The sequence below is a fragment of the Manis javanica genome, chromosome 4 (assembly GCF_040802235.1).
Source record: "Manis javanica isolate MJ-LG chromosome 4, MJ_LKY, whole genome shotgun sequence".
In the NCBI taxonomy this organism is placed as follows: domain Eukaryota; kingdom Metazoa; phylum Chordata; class Mammalia; order Pholidota; family Manidae; genus Manis; species Manis javanica.
The window spans coordinates 17,358,151-17,378,386 of NC_133159.1; the positions used below are offsets into that span (position 1 = coordinate 17,358,151).

The following is a 20,236-nucleotide window of genomic DNA, read 5'->3' on the forward strand; positions in this document are numbered from 1 at the left end:
TAGTAACCCATCAGGATCTGCCAGCAGCCCTCATGCCTCCTAGAAAAATCTGACTCATCGGAGTTGAAGAAATCAGGGTCCCCTCCTCCACTCCAGGGAGCCCTTGTATAAGGTCCCAAAGGGCTGCTTGGTTTCCTCACCCAGGGGGTCCTATTCACATGATCACTGGGCTATTTCTTGAAGTTGTGCAGTGCACAGACTGGGCAGCTGCACCAGCTCTAGAGCTATGGATGCACTTGTTCCCTTCAGGAAGATGACGCTAGCCTTCTGAAAGTCTCCTCGGGCCAGAGAGTGGGGCTGACTGAGTAGCCCAGTCTTCCCAGAGTCGGAAATCTGGGGTTACAAGAGAATCCCACCCAACATCCCGCTGAGCACTCTTCCATGTAGATTCTGTCATCGATCTCCTTGTTCCCCCCACCCTTGCTGTTTGGCCTGAATTTTGGTCGCTTCCATCACTACAGACACCCTTGCACCCCTGGGACTTTTGTTTTCTCTGGAGCTTTGGGGTTCCTTGAAAGTGCTGCCACAGTAGTCGGGGGAATAGGAGAGGGAAGGCTCTACTCTTATTAAGGTTTACATTTTGATTCCCCCAAATTTTATCCAAAGGGATTCCCTAGCTTTTTTTTTTTTTTTTTAAATGCAGTTTAAATCTCCCCATTCCAGACCGACTAATCCTGGATTCCACACAACCCTGCCTGACAATGGCGTGGCCTGGCAGGGGTGCACAGGGATGGGAAGCTCCTGGAGTCAGGTTTCAGCTAGAGGGAAAGGTGTGGGTGAGGTAAACCTGGGAAGGCTGCCTGCAACCAAAACGAATCTCCCTGTACTCAACCCTAGTCCAGGCCACAGGCCTCTCATCTTCACAGCCACAGCTGGTCTGTGGCTAAGGTTGGTCTCCCTCTACATTCTCTTGCCTGTTTTACAATCTATTTGCCACTTAGAAGCCTGGGGAATCCTTTCAAAAATTCACAGTTGATCTCATCACTTCCTTGCTTCTGACCATCTAATGGCTTCCAATTATTTTCAGCCTAAAGTCAAACTCCTCCCCATGGACTCACAGCCCCTCCATATCTAGCCCCTGACTCCCCTCTGGCCTAATCTCATGCCATGCTCCCCTCACAGTTCACTGAAACCCCCTCACTGCCCTGCTTCTTTCTGTTCTTTAAACACACTTGTCTCACCCACCACAGTGCCTTTGCACTGGCTGGTGCCTCTTCTCAGAAGCCTCTTCCTCCTCCAAATTTTCCTATGACTGGTCCCTTCCCATCCATTGAGCCTTGGCTCAAATATCACATTCTCAGGGAGTCCTTCCCTGACCACCCCAGACAAGGGACTGTCCCTGCCCTGTAACTCTAGCACATGACCTGATTACTTTCAGTCATAGCACTTATCCAAGTCTATAATTAACTTTTTTATGTGTTTATAAACATTGTCTGCCTCCATCTCCAGATTATGGGTTCCAGAGTATAGGGACCCTGCCGGCTGTCTTCCAGCACCTGTAACAGTGCTCCAGGTGGGCACTTGGTGAATCTTTGTTGAATGATATAGGGTAAGTTGAGGGAGCTGGCCACAAAGAGATGACAGGCACACCGAGGGGGTCTAGACAGAGCTGAACTGGGCAGGAGGCAGGTCCTCTTAGGAAGGCCAGTGGCCCCACTCCCTGGACTTGGGAGATCTATCTCTGAGCCAAGATCTGTCAGCTCCCACAGCCTGGGCCAACCCATCTCCTATAACTGTCATGGAGCCTCAGATTCTCCCTGGTGCTGCCCCTCACTGACCCGTGTGCCCCATCACTACATCCTCAATGTCTAGGACTCACCTGTAGGGAGCTGGCAGCAGGCAGCCTGTAGTGATGCTGCTTGGAAGGAGGCATAATGACAAACTACAATCATGACAGTTTTCATTTGGGGAATGCCTACCGGAGGTGTTATATTTATTAAGAACTCAGGTTCCAGAGCCAAACTCCCAGGTGCAAGCCCCGACACACCACTTCGCAGCTATGGGACCTTGGGTGAGTATCTTAACCTCTAGGTGTCTCAGTTTTTTCACAGGTAAACTGGGGATAACAATAGTATTCATTTTATAGAGTTGTTGAGAGGATTAAAGCACCTAAGAGAAATCTGGTAATGAAGTATTAGGCCATTTGCATGGATTACCACATTAAGTGTATTATTACTAAGAATTATGTATTTATTGAGCACTTACATGGGTTGGGAACAGTGCTGAGCATTTCATTACATCATTTAATCCTCACAATGACCTTGAAAAAGGATCATGATTATCCCCATTTTACAGATCAATGGCTGAGGCTCACAGAGCTGAAATGACTTGCCAAGGTCATGCAACTAGCAAATGGCAGGGTCAGACCACAAACCTCAGTGTGCCTGCCTTCCAAATTCTTTTCAACACATCTCACTGTGTCTCTGAAAGGCAGAGAGTTTTCCAGAGTCCCCTTCCCCGGGCTAAACTAGGCTGCTTGCTGCATTGTTTCCCCACCTTCTGGCTGGACATTCCCAAACCCTGGTCCCTCCTCTTGGCCAGTTGCTAGCTGGCTGGCTGGAAGTCGTGTCTGGGTGGCTTTTCGGGCAGCCACGTTCATTTTGCTTTCAGTGCACACAATTGGCAACTGCAACAAATTTCAGAGAGGGCATCACTGGCAGAGGAGGGGTAAGGGGTTGGATTTATCAACAGCTTGCTTCTGCAACCTGGATGTGCCAGCGCCCGCACCGTCAAACCCTTTGAGAATACTACCCCCGGCCGAGGTCAGAGCAGAGGCACCTGAAGACCCGGCTTGCTGCTCCTGCGCGCCACCTGGAGGACAACTCAGTTACTGCATAGCCAAGCATGAGTAACTGCTCGGTAAAAACAAGTCAACCAATTCTGACAGCTGGGTCCTAAGGACAGCTAATAGAGTGTAACCTTCTCTCCTGTCACAGCGGTGCCCTTTGTGATCTGTTCCCTGTTGCTCCAGCTACAGTTCCCAGAGCAATGCTCACTGATACTACCACACAGTTGCATGTGCCATTCCCACTCCTGGGATGCCCTCTCTTGGCTTGTCTACCAGGCAAACTTCTATTCATTTTTCAGTTCTCAGCACAAATACTCTCTCTTCCATAAAGTCTCCTTTGACTTCTCACATTATCTTGAGACACTCTTCCTATGTTCCCACTGTGTGTTATACTTTCAAAAACTAAGTATTTTGGTGTTTGCCTCTACACTAGCTGTGGGAAGCCAGAGATCGCGAGTTTAAATCTTTGCTCACACTGAGAGATGGTTTCCTAACTGGTGGGCTACAAATGCGGGGTTTTTTGCCCTGCTGTGTCTTAGAAAAAATATGAGTACATTGCCAATGTTTAAAATTGGGAGTTTCACATGAAAATCTAGATGTCCAGCTTTCTTTAAAAAATTGGGAGACATGGCACACTGGGTCTGCAATTCCATAAAGCAATAACCATCTGGGACTGGGTCGTGGGTGCATCCTTTAGACAAGTGGCTTGCCATGTCTGCAGTGTGTACACATGCCCCTGACCCCTGGAGGATGTTGAATTTGCAAGGAGATGCTTAACAAATGTGATCCCTGAATGAGTGAATGAATGAATGCATGGATGGATGAATGGATGAATGGGTGAATGGGAGAGATAAAATAGAGAGGTAGAGAGAGAGCTCAGGAAACAGTCTGGATAACAGATAAAGTGAATCTCCAAGACTTGTTTTGGTTCCTTTGGGTTCCCCACCCCCAATACTGAGCCAGCCCGAAATGGCACAGGGCTGGAAGGACAAATATATTCTGCTTGACTGACCTTCACTGAAAGAATGTATTATGAGAGGGAGCCAGGAGACTTCCAGGCCAGAAGGCAAAGTCAGGAGAGGAGTTTGAAGGTGTAAATCCTCACACAAATGTTGAATGTTTTTATTATAACATCAGACTCGGAACTAGATTAGTGGTCAGTGTTTCATCTGGGAATAGGACAATCCTTCATTATGCATGCATGTCCTTTCCAGGACACTTAGCACCTCTGGCCCCTGCCTGCTAAATGCCATAGTGCTCCTCCCCTCTCCCATTACAGGCTGCATGTTTGTGGTTCCCCAACCCCCGAATACACCTGTTGAAGCCCAACCCCCAGAAGCTCCAGCCCCTTTGGAGGTGAGGCCTTTGAAAGGTAATTAGGTTTAGATGAAGGCAGGGCCCCATGGTGGGAATATCATCCTTATAAAAAGTGCAAGAGAGACCAGAGTGCACTTGCACACACACACACACATACACACACATACACACACACACCCTCTCTCGGTTATGTGCAGACACAGGGAGACAGTGGCCATCTGTAGGCCAGGAAGAGGCCCTTCACCAGGAATTCAATTGGCTTGTACCTTATTTTAGACTTTCCAGCCTCCAGAACCATGAAAGATAAATGTTTATTGTTTAAGCCACCCAGTTAGTCCATATTTTGTTTATAACTGCCCAAACTGACTGAGATACCCCAAATCATAGTGACAACCAAAAATGCTCTGTTGAGAACCACCAGTGTAGAACCAGGATGACACTGGAGTTTCCGCTCTTAGGCCTCACTCATGGCAGACACTGCTAACCGACCCCAGACCTCTCCTCAGAGGGAGGATACAGGCTCAGACCCCCATCTAAGCAGCAGTGCAGAGAGTGTGCCCTCGCCAGCTGGAGCTGGCACACTGCTGCCACGTTGGGACTAGGCAACTCAGCAGCCCTGTCACATCCCAGGTCTTTGTAAAGCCCTAACCAACTTATTTTTCGTGTGTGTTCTCTTCTTCCAGTGGTAGTCTTACAGTACAATAGGCCTAAAATAACTGTGTATCTACTACATAGACTCTCCTAGAAGCCAACACCCTTGCTGTCCCACCTGGTTGCCCCAGCATCCATTATGGCCTCTGGATCCTGATCATTTGCCTTGATCCACTGCTAAGCCACTTTCTGGCTGTTTCTCCTGCTCTGACCACTGACCTCCCTCCTGGACCACAATTCACACTCACTTCTTTAACCACAATCTCTCCTAAGTTTGTGGCTTCAAATGCTAGGTACATTGTGATTGATTCTGAAATTTATATTTCCAGCCCAGACTTCTTTCCTGAATTCCAGCCTGGTATAATTTAACTGCTTATTCATCTTCTCCACCTGAATGACTAGTACACTCGTCAAATCCAACATACCTAAACCTGCACTCTTGATCTCTTACCACAGCCTGACTTACACCCAGCCTTCCCCACACCAGTTAGAGGCCACTCCATCCTTGAAGAGGCTCAAGAGAGAAGTCTTGGAGTCATCCTGACTTCTCATTCAGTCTTTCAGGAGATCCTGTCAGCTCTCCCTTCCAAGGGTACCCGAGTCCACACTTCTCCCCACCTCCACTGCTGTCACCCTGATCCAAGCCACCAACATATCTTGCCAACACTACTGAAACACCCTCCTGGCTGGTCTCTCTGCTTCTGCCCTCGGCCCCAGCAATCCATTCTTGGCACAGCAACCAGAGGGATCCTGATAATGCCCACACCTAATGCCCTCCAGTGCCTCCAGTTCTAATATGCCCAACTCATCCCCCTCGCCCCCTTGCTGCAGCCCCACTGGCTACCTCACCACCCTTTGACCCTGCCAGGCACCCTCCCACCTCAGGATCCTTGGTTTAGAATGACTCCAATATCTGCATGGCTAATTCCCTCATCTCTTTCAAGTTTTTGCCCAAAGAGGGCTCTCCTGACCCCCAGGGACCATCCTTCACAGACCCTCCACTCAGCTCTGTGTTTTCCATAGCACCTGTCACCTTCTAAACTGCTGCACAACTTACATGTCGTTTGTCTCCCACTATTAGAATAACTGCCTCATGACTGCAAGGATTTTTGCCTCTTCTGTTCACTGCGGTATCTTTGGTACTTAAAATGGCTCCTGGTACAAAGTAGGCCCTCAAAAAATATTTGATGCATATATGAGTTAATGATTTACACTATTCAGGATAAAGATCCTAACCAGTTTAGCCCAAACCTGAAGATTCCACTCCAAGTATAGGCTCTCAAAACCCCCTATCCTACTGGGTTCAACTTGACCTGAGAATGTTCCCCAGACAGCAATGGGGCGACAGGGACTGGTCAGCCACCCCAGTGAAGGAGGCATACCTGTGACTCAGTCTTACTGTGTGGGTCCTAGAGTTTGGAGACAACATAAGGTATGAATTTTCCTCCTCGTCCCTGCCTTGGGCTTCCTGCATGAAAGCAGAGAGAGGCACACGTGCTGGACAGGACCTCTGGAACGGGGAAGTCCAAGGCGTCCTTTACCTTTCCATCGATGGCCTTTTTGGAGAGGAGGTGGCTGAAGACTTGGAGTCCACAGAATCTCTCCTGAAAGAAGAGAAATTGGAGATGAGACTCCCTTGCAGGCTAGCAGCAGTACTGATCTAGAGACATGAGGGACGAGGGAGAAAGCATCTGGGGCCCAGCCTGCTGGGCTGTGGATGATGGAGCTCACCTGGGCCTGGGAGAGCAACTCCAGGCGGTGCTGGCTCGTCACCCCCACCTACCCTCCATCAGATAACGCAGTACACGGGAGGGAAACCTAAAATGTGCCAGACTTGTTACATGTGGCATGTCATGTGTTACTAACTATTCCTAATTCTCAGCAGGCCCTTCTCCTCCCTGCTGTCAGGCAGGCCCTGGCTAGCTAGAGTCTGGGAAGATTGCCTGTTCTCAGGAGGAGCCAGGAAAGATCAGCTTCCGCCTTCCCTGCAGGCACCCTAGGGGGAAAAGAGGAGAAGAACAAGGGCCTTGGAGATAGAAGAGCTATGTTAAAATGGCAAGTGAAAAAGCAGGGTGCAAAACTAGATGTATACTGGGCCTGAAGTCATGCAAGAAAATCAATGCCTAGGAAGAAGAGATTGAAAGAAAGTACACCCAAATGCTAACCATGGCTGTTTTAGGGTAATGGGATTAGAGGTGAAATTTGTGTCCCCATTTTCTAAAACGCATGTAGCTACATTCTTTCCATTGATGTATATTGCATTTTCCATTTTTCATTGGTTTCATAAACCTAACTTGCTTGGAAATTGTAAACCACCCCCACTCCCCAGCTCTCCCCCTAGCTCTCCTTTTAATTCCACTGTATATAAGTATATATAATATTATATATATTGTCTGACCAGCTCCCATTAAATTCAGGAAAAGCAGAGTTCAGCGGGGTTTGTTCACTGCGGTGCATGCTGTCTGTGCTGGGCCCGTGTTCCCTCAGGCCCTCACCCTCCCAGGGCACCAAGACCCAAGGGCTTCCTCCTGCCAGCTCTCCCGGGCCTCTGGCTGAGGGAGTTCCCCATGCGGCCAGCACCAGCGGGCAGGTGAGCTCGGAGTTAATGACCCCAGGAGCAGCTCTCCACCAGACACCTGGGGATTGGTGGATAAATACCCCAGCTTCCTTGGCCCTCAGGTGGGTCAACCTGAGGTGTGTTCTCCACTGTCTGCAGGATTCCCCAGGGCGACAGGATTGAAGCCCTGGCCACTCACCCAGGTACCCACTAACACACCCTATGCTGGCTTCATTCCTTTCCTGTCTCACCCCCTCACTCATCCATCTGCATTTCCTGAAATCACTTTCCAAATAAACCCCTTGCAGCTATGTCTCGGGATCTGCCTCTGGGACACCCAATCCAATAAGTTCACTGACTTATCCCAAGAGAATAGAATAGTGCCTGGCATGCAGGAGGTGCTCTAGAAATATTTATTGCTGAATGTTTTAAAGTCAAAGGGTACAGGAATATGAAAACTAAAAGAAGTGGGAAAAGAAACCTCCCCAGAGGTAATAGCTATTAAGTTTAATGTCTTTTCTTCTAGATCCATTTCTACATGCATACAAATATCTGTGACACTGATCATTCTAAAAAGGGCGGCGATGACACGAGTTGCCATCCCAGCCCTGCCCCTGCACAGGTCATCTTCTCTGAGCATCGGTCCCTCCTCACCTGTCCAGTGGGGAGAAGAGCACCTAACTCTCGGGGCTGGCTGGGAAGAAGACATTAGATCGTTTATGTCCTTACAGTGGTTCCCAGTACAAAGAAGTACTCGGTGTGATGCTCCATACTCCCAGGCACCTGATTTCTGGTTTTCCAGATTGTGCAGTGTTCCTGGATGGATTTCCAGCTCCCACCTCATCCTCCAGAGGGTCTGGGAGAGAGTGGGTGAGGCAGCTTCAGGGGACAGCCCTAATTATCCTGTGGGCCAGAACACCCAGCTATGGACCCACACCCCAGCTTAAACACAGGGGGAAGCAGCAAGAGCGACCCTCCTTCACATGCCCCTCCGATTCTACACTGGGCCCTGGGAGTTCCTCTGGGGGGTTCCTCCCTCCGTGCCCCATGGAGATGGACAGGTGCAGACCAGAGCAGAAAGCTGGAATTTTTGCAGCAGAAGAAAGGAGGGAAGACTTGCACCTCTGCCCCCAAGACTCACCATTTTCCAGCCCTTCCTCATTGCTGTTCTTTTTAGAACAAACAAGAAATATTCTGCAGCTATTGCAAATGATTGTTATGAAAACAATTCAGCAGCAAGAAAAAATGCATTGACTGCAACAGGGAGATAAATAACCAGGGAGATAATAGTTTGTACATTCTGCCTGTAAGAATGGGAAAATTACGTAAGTAGATCAGGACTGAGAGGGAAGAAGAGAAAATAAAAGCTGTTTTATTCATTGCAAGTGGCACTCTGTGGACAATTATTTCTCATTTTTATTTTAAATTTCACTAACCTGGTTATAGTGATGTTATAATGAGTGATGATAATGAATTATCACTTAGAAAGATGAATATAAAGGGTTCACCAAACAAGCTGCATAGGACCCCTGCCAGCTTGATTCTTACAGCAAGGTGGGGTGCCAACCTCTGCAGGCTCTGCCCAGCCACAGTGATGGCTTCATTTCATAGCTCCCCGACCGTGAAAAGTAAGCCAACATTAACAATTCAGCCTCTAGGGAAAACGTTCAAGATGTTGTTAAATGTAAAATGCTGCTTACAAAGCAGTATGTATAGTATGCTTCTAATTTCATTAAGAAAAATATAAATGTACGAATGTATGTTCTTAAAAGATGAGAAAGGCATAGAGCAAAATATTAACTGTGGTTATTTCTGTTTTCTTCTTGTGTAATTTTCTAAATGTTTTACACTAAACATGACTTACTGTTGAAATAAATACACGTATGTGAAAAGGTTACATAATAGTGTATAGGGTATAATTCCATTTTGTTAATATAATAAGTATTTATAGGTGGTGATGATGCATAGGAAAAAGTCTAGAAGGATATAAAAACAATATTTATATGCACAATTATATGTATGTGATTTTATATATATATATATATATATATGTGTGTTTGTCTCTAGGGTAATGGATGACTTTTTTATTTTCTTATGTGTATTTTTAAAACTTTCTACAATGAACAAGTAGTTTCCTGTATAATAAAATTAATGTAATATGTAATAGTTAAAGCAATAAATATAATTAAAATGTATTACAAATAAAACATTTTATTTTTAAGAAGAAAGAACTGAGATAATGATGCCCATTTTTCAGGCCACAATACTGAGTCCTGGGGTGAAAATGATCCATTTCAGCCCAGACATTGACTTTCTGCTTTCCAACTGTCTCCCTTCCCATCCCCATTGTCCCTGTAGGCTTTTAAAAGAAATTCCTTCAACTGATCATTCAGTAGGATTTGGGACAAGAGCAAAAGGAAACACCTGTGCTCAGGCGCCATCACTACCAGACGTCTACACTCCTTATTGTACAGATCAGCCCATATCTCATTTGCTCTCCTCTCTCAGCAGTCCAGTCTCTAGGCTTCCAACTTCATCTCACAAGAGCCCTGCCCATCCTGGTCCTTCATTTGCCAACGTGCTCAGAATCAAACAGGTGCTTCGGATATGACCATCCCAGCCGGAGCACGAATGTCCACAGGGGACACACTGGTACAGTTGGGCCCAGAAATATGGTGTTAACTCTGCGCTGGGCATGGTGTAGAGGCTCAGGGGATCCCTGCCAACCAACCTGTTAACTCATTTGTGAAAACAAAACACACTATGTGAAAAGTTAAATGCCAATTAAGATCTTCTCCAAGCAGGATATAATTGCAAAATGAGGAAAACGAAAGGAACAAAACACAGAAAAGGTTAAATAACCACTTGACAAATACTATATTTTAGAAACCAGGTTATAAGGGAATGGGGGAAATTGGTGAAGGGGATTAAGAGATAGAAGCTTCAGTTATAAAACAAATAAGTCATGGGGATGAAAGGTACAACAGGGACATATAATAATATAATTTAGTAATCTAGTAATATAATAATACTATAATAATGTGGTATGGTGACAGATGATAAACTACACTTATCGTGGTAGCATTTTGTAGTGTATATAAATCACTATGTTGTATACCTGAAACTGTTATAATATTATGTTAACACTACTTCAATTTAAAAAACAAAACAGACTACAAAATTGGTAATAACTATAGAAAACAAGCCAAAGAGAGAATACAAAGAAAAACCACATACTAAAATATAAAAAGTGATTGTCTCTGGGTGGTGGGAATGTGGGTGATTTTTCCCCCTACTTTTCTGTATTTTCCATTATTTCTACAACAGATTTTTATCACTCTCATTTGTTTATTTTTTAAAGTGTGATTATTTGTTCTGATTTCAAAAGCAACACAGAATCATTGTTAAAAAAAAAAACCAACAATACAGATTTTTAAAATTTATTGTATAATATAGGATGTGAAGCTCTTCATTACAATCATACAGATTTATATATATATTAAGAGTTTCATTATTTTTTCCTATTTCAAAACTAGTACACATTTGTTATTAAAAAATTGGACAGAAATTTATAAAGGGAAGAAAAAAACCCTCTCAATCCTACCACCCAGAAGTAAATCACTATTACCATCCTGGTGTATATACTTCTTGTCTTTTTTCCTATGCATACACATAAAATCCACTAAAAAAAAAAATGGAAACAGGATGGTACTATATATACCATACACAGCTTCTCCTAATACTTCGTGAAAATTTTCTCATGTCATTAAACATTCCTCTATCTGGTAGCACCTCTCCTCTCCATGGGGGCCCTAATGACATGTGAACATAATAAATGGCCCTTTAATGTGTGGGACTACTCTGTGCACCAAAGGATATTAAGGATCCCTGCCTCACAACCAAAAATGGGAGTAGTGTGGCAGAGGAATATCTCCCTCTGTCAAGAATCATTGCTCTTATAGCATCATTTCCTAAAGTATTTTCTGCAGAACACTTGACTTTCAGGATTATAATAAACATTCATTTAAAAAAAGGTCCAGAAGTTGAAAATGTTTCAGAAATGCCAGTAGAAAAATGTCACGCACAGAACATATAATCTTCATGCTTTAATTTGATTAATCCCTTAAAATAAATTCTTTATAGTAGATATACTGGGTCAAAAAGTATATACATTAAAATGTTGATTATATCACAACAAATGTTGATATAACACATCTGTGTTACCTAGTATTATGTGGCACCATAAGATAATAACCAGTATTACCTAATACCACCCACCCCCTCATCTATTGGATGAACAAATGAAGATGCCTCACCCAAGGAATTAAGTGATCTGGTAGTCATGCAGGGAACAGGGAGGACTTATTTATACACCCATGAAGCTTTTGTCTGTCATTATGGATAAGGCATTTCGGGTGTACTTGAAAGTCATGTGATTCTGGGGGTTGTTCCTGGGCTGGGCAAGGGGGAATGGGCATGGGCAGCTGCTCTGTTCCTCTCAACAGAGTCTAGGGCTCTGACAAAGATTAGAATCCCTCTCCGGCACATAACAGCTGCCTTTTCTTGGGAAGGTTCCTGGTCCCCAGCCTTCAGCTTCCTCATCGCTAAACAGGAATTTTGAATAAAGAGCTAACAGAACACTTTCTCTTCTCTACATTCAAGTCCCTGGTCCCATTAACCTGGGATCCTGATAGAGGTGGAGTGTCGTTTGTGTTACTAGGCACCATTGCTCAAAGTGCAAATAAGCCCTGATTGGTAAATTATGTCTAGAGAGGAAGGGCTCTGAATGAACTATGAAAAAGTAGTGGAAAACCACAGCTCTCGGGCTGCCTCGCGGGCAGTGAATCCTCTAACTGGTCATTGCCCTTTCTGGGATCCTGGGAGCTTTTTCTCTGGGGCTACCATAAGATTTAGGACATGGGGCTACGAAGTCAGGAGGTTCCCACCCGATGTGGTCTCCTTTCTCTGCACCTGGGCTGTCACCTGGTTGGGTCACAGAATTCTCTGGCTCCTGTGTGGTCGGCTATGAGAGCTCTTCCTGATGAGAAATGCCTAAGGTTGTCCCTGCATCCGTCTAGGAGAAGCCAGTGTCAGGCATGGCCTATTTGGGTCTATGAGTCTGCCGGGTTGAGCCAAAGCAGATGCCCAGAGGGCACTGGAGGAGATCTAACAGTAGCAGTAACCACCTTCCCAGGCCGTGAGGTTTAAATGAAGTTACATAAACAGAGCTGCTGGCAGAAGGTATGACAAGCATCGGCCCCCTTCTCTCCATCCCAGAAAAAAATACCTGTCTTTTGGCTCTTCTCTTTTTTTCCTTGGTGGAGAAAGGCCTGCCTCTGGCTTCCAGTCGGAACAGTCAAGCCCCTTTTCCTTCTTTGCTTTTTCTCTTTCTTCTCCTTTTTCTCCTCTGGGGGGCCCAGGGGAGTCTGAAAACAAAAAGGTGGCATTGTTCCTCAGTTCAGCTCAGTCTCAGCAGAATACAGCACGACTCTGGAGAGGAAGGAGCAAAGGGGAGGGACAGGGACAGCTGTACACCCACCCAAAACACATGCACCCACACAGATACATATTTATACACAGATGACTATGCACCTATATGTGCACGTCCGTGCTTACACAGGGGGACAGAAAGAAATCTGTACACATATTATGCACATATCATACAAATGTATATATATATATATAGACATGTGCTATATATACCCACATGCACACAGAAATACATCCATACATAGGCTCACACATCTACAAATCTCACACTTGTGTAGACTAACACTGGCACTCCCCACCTGTCATTTATTAAGTCATTCAACAAACATACACTGAGTGCCTGATGTGAGGTAGGCATGCTCCCATACCAGGTGCTGGGAGAAAAACATGGCCCACACCCACCTTGCCCCCTCTCACCCAGCAGCCGTTTCCAGTTCTTGATGAGGACTTTGGCCAAGGACACCACTTCCCTGTCTGAGCAGTGCTTACGGACCCCATTAACAGCAACTCCAATCCTGGTTGTCTGCAAAGGAGAGGGTTAGGGGCTGGTCTGGGGATGGCCACAGGATTAATGGCCCTAATTGGCAAGACCTGCCCCACTTTAACCACCAGCCCTAGCCACTCCAGAGCCCCAGGCCTGCTCTGTAGCTGAGGTGATAACCGTGATACTATAACTGAGGCCCTGACCTGCAGCCCCTGTGAGGCCCAGTGCCCAAGGCCCAGCCCCTGCGCTGCTGGATAACTGCAGCTTTGGGGAACCTGAGGAGGCAGGCAGGCTTGGCTGATGCTGAGAACTCCTCCCCATACCCCCCGCCTGGTGTCTTTGAGCTCAAGTTTCAGCTTAAGACAGCTCTGGCTACTACAACTTGAGCTGTGCTACATTTTACAGGGCCAAGAACGTCTGCTAAATTTGGGGGTTACATGGGCAACCCAGGGAGGATAAAAAATGGGGGCTTTTCCCTGTCCCTGGATCACTGCCTTCTTGGATCCCATAGACTGAGGGCCTTGGGAACTGGGGTATTCAAAGAAAGCAAATCAGTCTTTCTCCCAGACCCAGAGGACCCTTGTGCTTGGATGGTGCCCTGCTCCCATCTAAGGCTTCAGTCCCCAACCTCAGAGCACAAGCATCCCCTCCCCCTGCCTCCCTGCAAAATCCCTTCCGGACCCCATCCTTAGAGCCCCCCCCCCCCACCAGGGTCTTTGCCTTCCCCGGGTCTCTTCCCCCAACCCCCACAGGTGCTCCACCCCACCTGGAGTAGCTGGATGGACATCTGACAGCTGTTCAGCTTCTTCAGAAGGTCGAGGGCCCCTTCCTGTGGGAGGCCACAAGGTAAGGACTGGGCCAGGAGGTTCTGCCCCGGGGCCCCTCTGACCATTGTGCGGTGTTGGTGGGCAAGAGGGAGAAGGAGGCAAGGGAGGAGACTGTTCCAGCTACAGGACACGAGCAGACAAGTGGTCGAAGGACAGGCAGGGGACAAGGGGAGAGAGGGAAACGATTCTGCCCCAGACCAGCTCTGTAACTGCACCTCGCTCCACCCAGCTGTGCTCAAGCACCTCTGAGCCCTGATCACTCACTCTGCCCGCGGCCTGCCCGCGGCCACTGATTCTGCGGTTCCTTCTACTGGGCATGCTCCCTCCTTCCCCTTCTCTTCCTCTAACGGCTTCTTGCTACTGCTTTTGTGTCTGTGTCCTCCTCCCCTCACTTCCCAACTGTGAGTTTCTGCAGGGTGAGGATCATGACTTTTTTTTTTTTTACGGCTTTACTGAGGTATAATTGACATACAATAAACTGCACATATTGCAGGCTACAACTTGATGAGCTTTGACTATGTGTACACCCATGAAACACCATCACAACCAAGATGAGAACATAGCCATCCTCCCCACAAGTCTCCTTGTGCCCCTTTATAATCCCTCCCTCCCTGCATCCCAAACCCCAGACCCAGTCCACCCTATTCTGCTTTTTAGTTGCAATAGACGAGCTTGCATTTTTAAGATTTTATATAAAGAGCACTGTGGTGGAACTTTTTTTGTCTGACTTCTTTTACTCAGTGTAATTATTCTGAGATGCCTCCATCCTACTGCGTAGAGTAACAGTTCCTTTTTATGACTGATGGCCGAGTTGTTTTCCCTTGCATGGATATACCACAGTTTGTGTCTCCATTCACCTGCTGATGGGCCTTTTGGGTAGTTTTCAATTCTGGGCCACTACAAATAAAGCTGCTAGGAGCATTCATAGGAAAGCCTTTGTGTAGACAAATAGCTTTAATCTCTTAGACTTCAGGGTTCAGCACACAGCCCAGTGCTTCCTCAGTGAATGAATAAAGCAGAAAGCCGAGGGTGGGAGGGAGGATGGGAGGGAAAGAAAGGAGACAGCTTTGCAGATCTGCTGGCTGCCAGGCCTGAACAACCCCTGACCCATTTCGGACTTCTCCTTCTTCCCACCTGCTTCCTAGAAGCCAGCCTGGCCTCCTGTCCTGAGATCAGTTCCTCACGAGCACCAGCTGACTGTGTCCTGTGTGCCCCTTGCCTTGCGTGGTGCCAGCTCCCAACCCCAGCCCTGCCAGGCTTCCTGGACCACATCCCAAGGGCGACCCTCTGTCAGCCCTCAGCCTGCTGTAGAATTTGAGTTCATGGTATGTTTTCAGAGATGTGACCTGTGGAACTGTGTGTACGTAAGCTTGTGGGCACACAACTCTGGGTATACCATTAATTAAACGCTTCCTCTGTGCTAGGCACTGTTCTAAGTATTTGACTAAGTGCATTATTTCATTTAATCTCTGAGGCAGGTACTATTACTCTTCTCAGTTCTACAGAATTATGATCCCATTTTCACAGAAGAGGAAGCCAAGAAACAGAGAGGTTAGGTAATTTGCCCAAAGTTACAAGACACCGTGCTGGCATTCAAGCTCAGCCTTTCGGGCTCCAAGTACTTCACAACTGTGTAGGTATGGACACAGGGCTATCTAGACATGTACAGTGATGGATCAGCAACGTGGCGAAGTGCAATGGCACGTTGGTCCATGTTTAACAGCCTGTTCTCAAGGGGAAAAAGCCCTGACCTGTAGTGTTAGCCCATTTCCGTGGTGTAGATACGCCCCCTGTGACCAGTTTCAAGCTACCAACATGCCGTTACTGAACCGAAGGAGGCACTGGGAAGAGATGTGCAGGACCATACCATTATATAGGACTTCCACCATATTGATGGAGTAGAAACAACCTCCAGACCACAGATGAGAGCAAAATGTAGTAAAATAATTACAAAGTGATGCTTTTGGAGTATTTATTACCTTCATTTTTAATATATTTAACTGTAAGCATATGACTTAATTTTTAAAATAATGGCTGTACTTAAAATTTCTTGGGAAATTCAACAATGAATGTTCAGCCTGTTACAGGTCACCACTGGGTGTGTCTCTGTTTATCAAACTGTATAACTGGATAATTTTGGAGAAGAACAGCCACGAGCCCCAGTTGTAGCTAGACTCACAAAGCCTTGTGCAAGTGTTGCCAGCTATGTGTCCGTGTATGTATACCGGCTGGGAATGTGGATGCATAGCCAGCAGTACCTCTGCTCCAGGTGCAGAGCTGTGTGTATGTAGTTCAAAGCACAGTGCGTCTATTTGTGGTTGTGGGATATTGCCTGTGTTATAACTTCTCCGAACATGTATGGCTGTTCGCTAAGTTTGTAGCTTTGCATGTCTGGGCATAGCTGTGTTGTGTGCATGCAGGTGTGCACCTGTCTTTGTGCATCTTTCTGTAAATATGAATAGCAGTGTGTCTGCCATGTCAGTGTCAGGAGCCATGTGTTCCAAGGAGTTACATTTGTGATTGCTTGTTTAGCTATTGTGTGCAGCTGTGTGTGCAGCTATGTTTGTCGTGTGTAATTTTGTGTTTGTGTAGCTGTGACTGTTGGTGTCTGGCTGCATGTCTAATGCTGTTCCGGTTGGTTGTATGCTCACAGCATCTGACCAAAGCCCTAAGTTGCTGGGACTTCAGTCATTGGCAATGAATCCTGAGCCTGAGCTGCAACGTGGAGGATCCGTCTCATTACAGGAAGTGAGTCCCTCTCCCTAACCACCACTGGGCGGGCCACTTTCACTCCCAGAGCGAGCCCCACCTTTCTCGGCCACAGGCCAGAGCTCTGTGCCCACCCAGATGCTGCCAAGAGCCGAGGTGCAGACGTGGCTGCAAACTGGCTCTTCACTGCACGGGCACTGTGCATCCCTCTTGGAGGGAGCTCTGGGTACTTCCACAGGAATCCATCCCTGAGGGACACAATTTCCTCTTTCCATTTCACAGAAGAGGAAATCGAGGCCCAGAGAGGGCAAGTAGAATGGTGGGCTGAGGGCCACAAAACGAGTGAGAGGGAGGCCAGGGCAGGTCCTTTGTCCTCAGCCAGAGCTCTAGAGCTCTACTCCCAACCAAGCTGCCTTTCCTCAGGCCTCCTAGCCTCCTCACTCCCCCCACTCACCCCTTCACCCAGAGGCCCTGTGGAATCTCCTGGCCCAAGCCTGGGGTCAACAAGGGGCAGGGCTGTGATGTGGGATTGGCCCAGAAGAGGTAGATTGGGCTCAGCCATTCCCAGTTGGGAAAGCTCCCAGTGACTTGAGGCTCAGATTCACAGATTTGGGAGGGTCCTGGGATGGAGGTGGGCAGTGGGTGGGAGTGTAAGGGTGACAGGCTCCCAGTACTCTGCAGAAATCAGTGGTTCATCTGTGCAAAAGCGAGTGTCATTCTCTAACTCTTACCAAGCACCAGTCCCTGAGGTTTACATCTCTTCTACCCTCACCACTTCCAACAGACACAAAACTCCAGTGACACTCCATCCCCAGACGTGGGTAATCTCACCTCCTTATAGATGAAGAAACTGGTGGGCTCTACTTCTTCTATTAGGACACCAACTCATTACTGCCCATGTCTACTCCAGGCTATCTGACACTCCGCGGCTTCAGTGACCCTTCCCTCTTTCCTGCTCTGAACCCACCCTTAGGGGCCATCCTTTTCCCAGACTCCTAGGGTCTCAGAATGTGCTGGAAAGACAGGTCTTCCTCGAGCACGTGGCCTGGATGGCGGGAGGAGGAGGGCCCTGGGACAGGGTGGAGTTATCCTCCCTTCTTTCCCCTCTCCGGGTATGCCCAGGCCCTCCTGGTCCCAAGGCCAGGCAACCGGGCAGCAGCCGAGGGAGGCAAAGATCACAGGGAAGATCAAACATTAACTTCAAGTCAGTCTGAGCTCTGGGATCCTCGCACTGAGCGCTCAGATCCCCGCAGGTAGGCCGTCGGCCCTGATTCCCCCTCCGGGTGGCGCTCCCCGCCCCGCCCCGCCTAGGCCTCCCCTTCCCCCACCCCACGGGCCCCGAGGGCGCTGCGGCTGCCCGGCACCTGTTCGGCCCCCGCCCGCCCGGGGCCGCACCCCGCCGCCAAGGGAAAGGAAAGTTGCAACAGAACAGCTTCTGGCGCCCCAAAGCTGTGGGGTCGCGGGACCTGGGGCTCTTCCCTCCTGTCCTCCAGATCCACTCCCGGGGTGTAGGGTAGACGCGGATCAGCACCCCTCATCAGGTCAGGCTTCTCTGCCCCTTCTCGCACCACCCAGGACTTTGGCATCGCCCCCCCTCCGGTCGCCTCTCCCCAGCTCCGCCGTCGTCGCCACTCCCCTGGCTTTGCACACGCCGTGTATCCCGGGACTCCAGAAGTCCTTTCCCAGGTCTGGTCTCTTCACTCGCTTTTCCGGGCCCTGCACAAGCTGTCCCGGGGCCCCCGAACTCTACTTGTCCTGAGGGATGTGCACAAGCCTCATCTACTCCGGGCACGCACGTTCCCGTCGAACCCCCAGCCGGCGCCCTGCACCATGCACAAGCCCACCCTGAGGTGCCCAGCAGCCCCCAAGGGGCAGAGAGCCCTGCACCAGCCGCGCCTCGCTCGGGTGCCTGAGTCCCGCACGCGCCTCCCGGGCGCCCAGCCAGCACGCGCCCCCGGGACTCCGGGCTCGCACGCGCCGCGCCTCCCGGGGGCGGGAGTTATGGCCCAAACTCTGCAGCCTCACCGTGTTCTTCCTGGCCACCATCTTCTCAAGCTTTTTGGCGATCCTCAGCAGCTCCTCTTCCTGGCCCATGTTGGCCCGCGACGCCCGGCGGGGCGAGGGGCGCAAGGGCAGCAGCCCGGCCTCGGGGGCAGGAACGCAAAGGCGGAGGGCGCGCAAGCCGCGCGGGCCCCAAACCCACACGACACACCGCCTGGCGGGGCGGGGCTCTCCCCACACACCCCTCCGGCCCGCCCGCCTCCCAGCCGTGGGGGGAGGGGTGGCGTGCACTAAATATAGATTTCAAGGACTCGCCCGGGCAAAGATTGCCCGCGCCGCCGGTCGGGCCTCCAGAGAGGGACCGGGCCGCGAGAGAGGGCTCTTCACCTCGGGCTCCTCCTGGAGGGCCGGGGGCTGAACGGAGATTTGGAGAGGAGGACTCTCTGGCGATGGGGGAGGCCGTCGTCCCGGGGCGAGGCCACCCTGTTGCGGCGAGGTGTGCGCCTGGAGATAACCCGGGAGCTCCGGGAAGGGCCTCTGCACTGTTTGCTGCGGCCCAAAGCAGGCGGACCTAGCCGTGCCTATGCCCAAGGGAAGGTAACTTGGTGTACTCGGATCACATTTTTGTGTACGATCATTAAACCCTACTTTTCTCTACCCTGTGCTCCTTCATTCGTGCACATCGCCTATGCACACACCTATATTCAGGCCCTTGTTGCCTTCTGTTCGTCACAGTGAGGTTCGACAGTTCTAACAAGCTTCCCGGGTGCTGCTGGTGGTGCCGTCCCAGGACTGCACGCTGAGCAGTAAGGGCTTGGGCGCTTAAGTGCGCCAAAATCTGAGAAATACTGGCTGACCCAGGTGCATGCATGCTCTTTATTTACTCAGGGTCAGACTACTGCCTCAGGCTACGGCCTCCCCCGGGGGGATTGGGTCTGGAAGGGTCATCTTAGGTGAAGGAGAGGAAACAGGATTGTGTGCCCCCACAGCTATGCACACATTCCTGTTTCCATGGAAGGAAGGGCCTTCCAAGTGTCTCCAGCAGACCTAGGAAGGGTACTTACACAACTGAGCTGAATTGACAGAAAATGATCTTTCTTGGGGGAGAGTGTTTAGGGACCTGGCGGGGAGGCATGAAAAGTGGTCCATGGTGTGTACAAGGTGAAAAGCTTGGGGTATTCAGTGAAATCTGCAGACTTTGCTGAGAGAAACTTAGCAAATCCCATCCCAGCCTGGGTCATGAAGATAGCAAGGTGTGAACTTACCTGGCTTCTGACAGCTACTGTGTGATCTGGCACCCAAGTAGGAAGGGCTGGGTTTTCCATTCATTCGATAACTATGCTTAAGAATCCAAGCATCAAACAAGAAACAGACACAGTCCTGCAAGCTTGAGATTTGGTCTATGGGCAAGA

General features: G+C 48.8%; 1 protein-coding gene and 1 long non-coding RNA gene across 3 annotated transcripts in view; one reads left to right on the plus strand and one right to left on the minus strand.

Annotated features, from left to right (window-relative positions):
- TCEA3 (transcription elongation factor A3) overlaps positions 1-19,459 on the minus strand; it is a 40,156-nt gene extending 20,697 nt beyond the window's left edge. The window contains exons 1-5 of one of the 2 annotated variants that reach the window (XM_073233389.1): positions 18,849-19,459; positions 14,054-14,116; positions 13,206-13,326; positions 12,601-12,739; positions 6,298-6,360 (exon numbers count right to left, since the gene is read on the minus strand). In XM_073233389.1, the coding sequence (XP_073089490.1) occupies positions 6,298-6,360; positions 12,601-12,739; positions 13,206-13,326; positions 14,054-14,116; positions 18,849-18,917 (455 nt within the window). In that variant the 5' untranslated portion in view covers positions 18,918-19,459. The remainder of the gene's footprint in view (positions 1-6,297; positions 6,361-12,600; positions 12,740-13,205; positions 13,327-14,053; positions 14,117-18,848) is intronic. The other variant, XM_073233390.1, reaches the window with a different exon arrangement.
- Positions 17,878-19,481, plus strand: LOC140848843 (uncharacterized). The gene is made up of 2 exons (XR_012130053.1): positions 17,878-18,076; positions 18,399-19,481. It is a non-coding gene; the product is annotated as an uncharacterized lncRNA (long non-coding RNA).
- Positions 19,482-20,236: the final 755 nt, after the last annotated feature.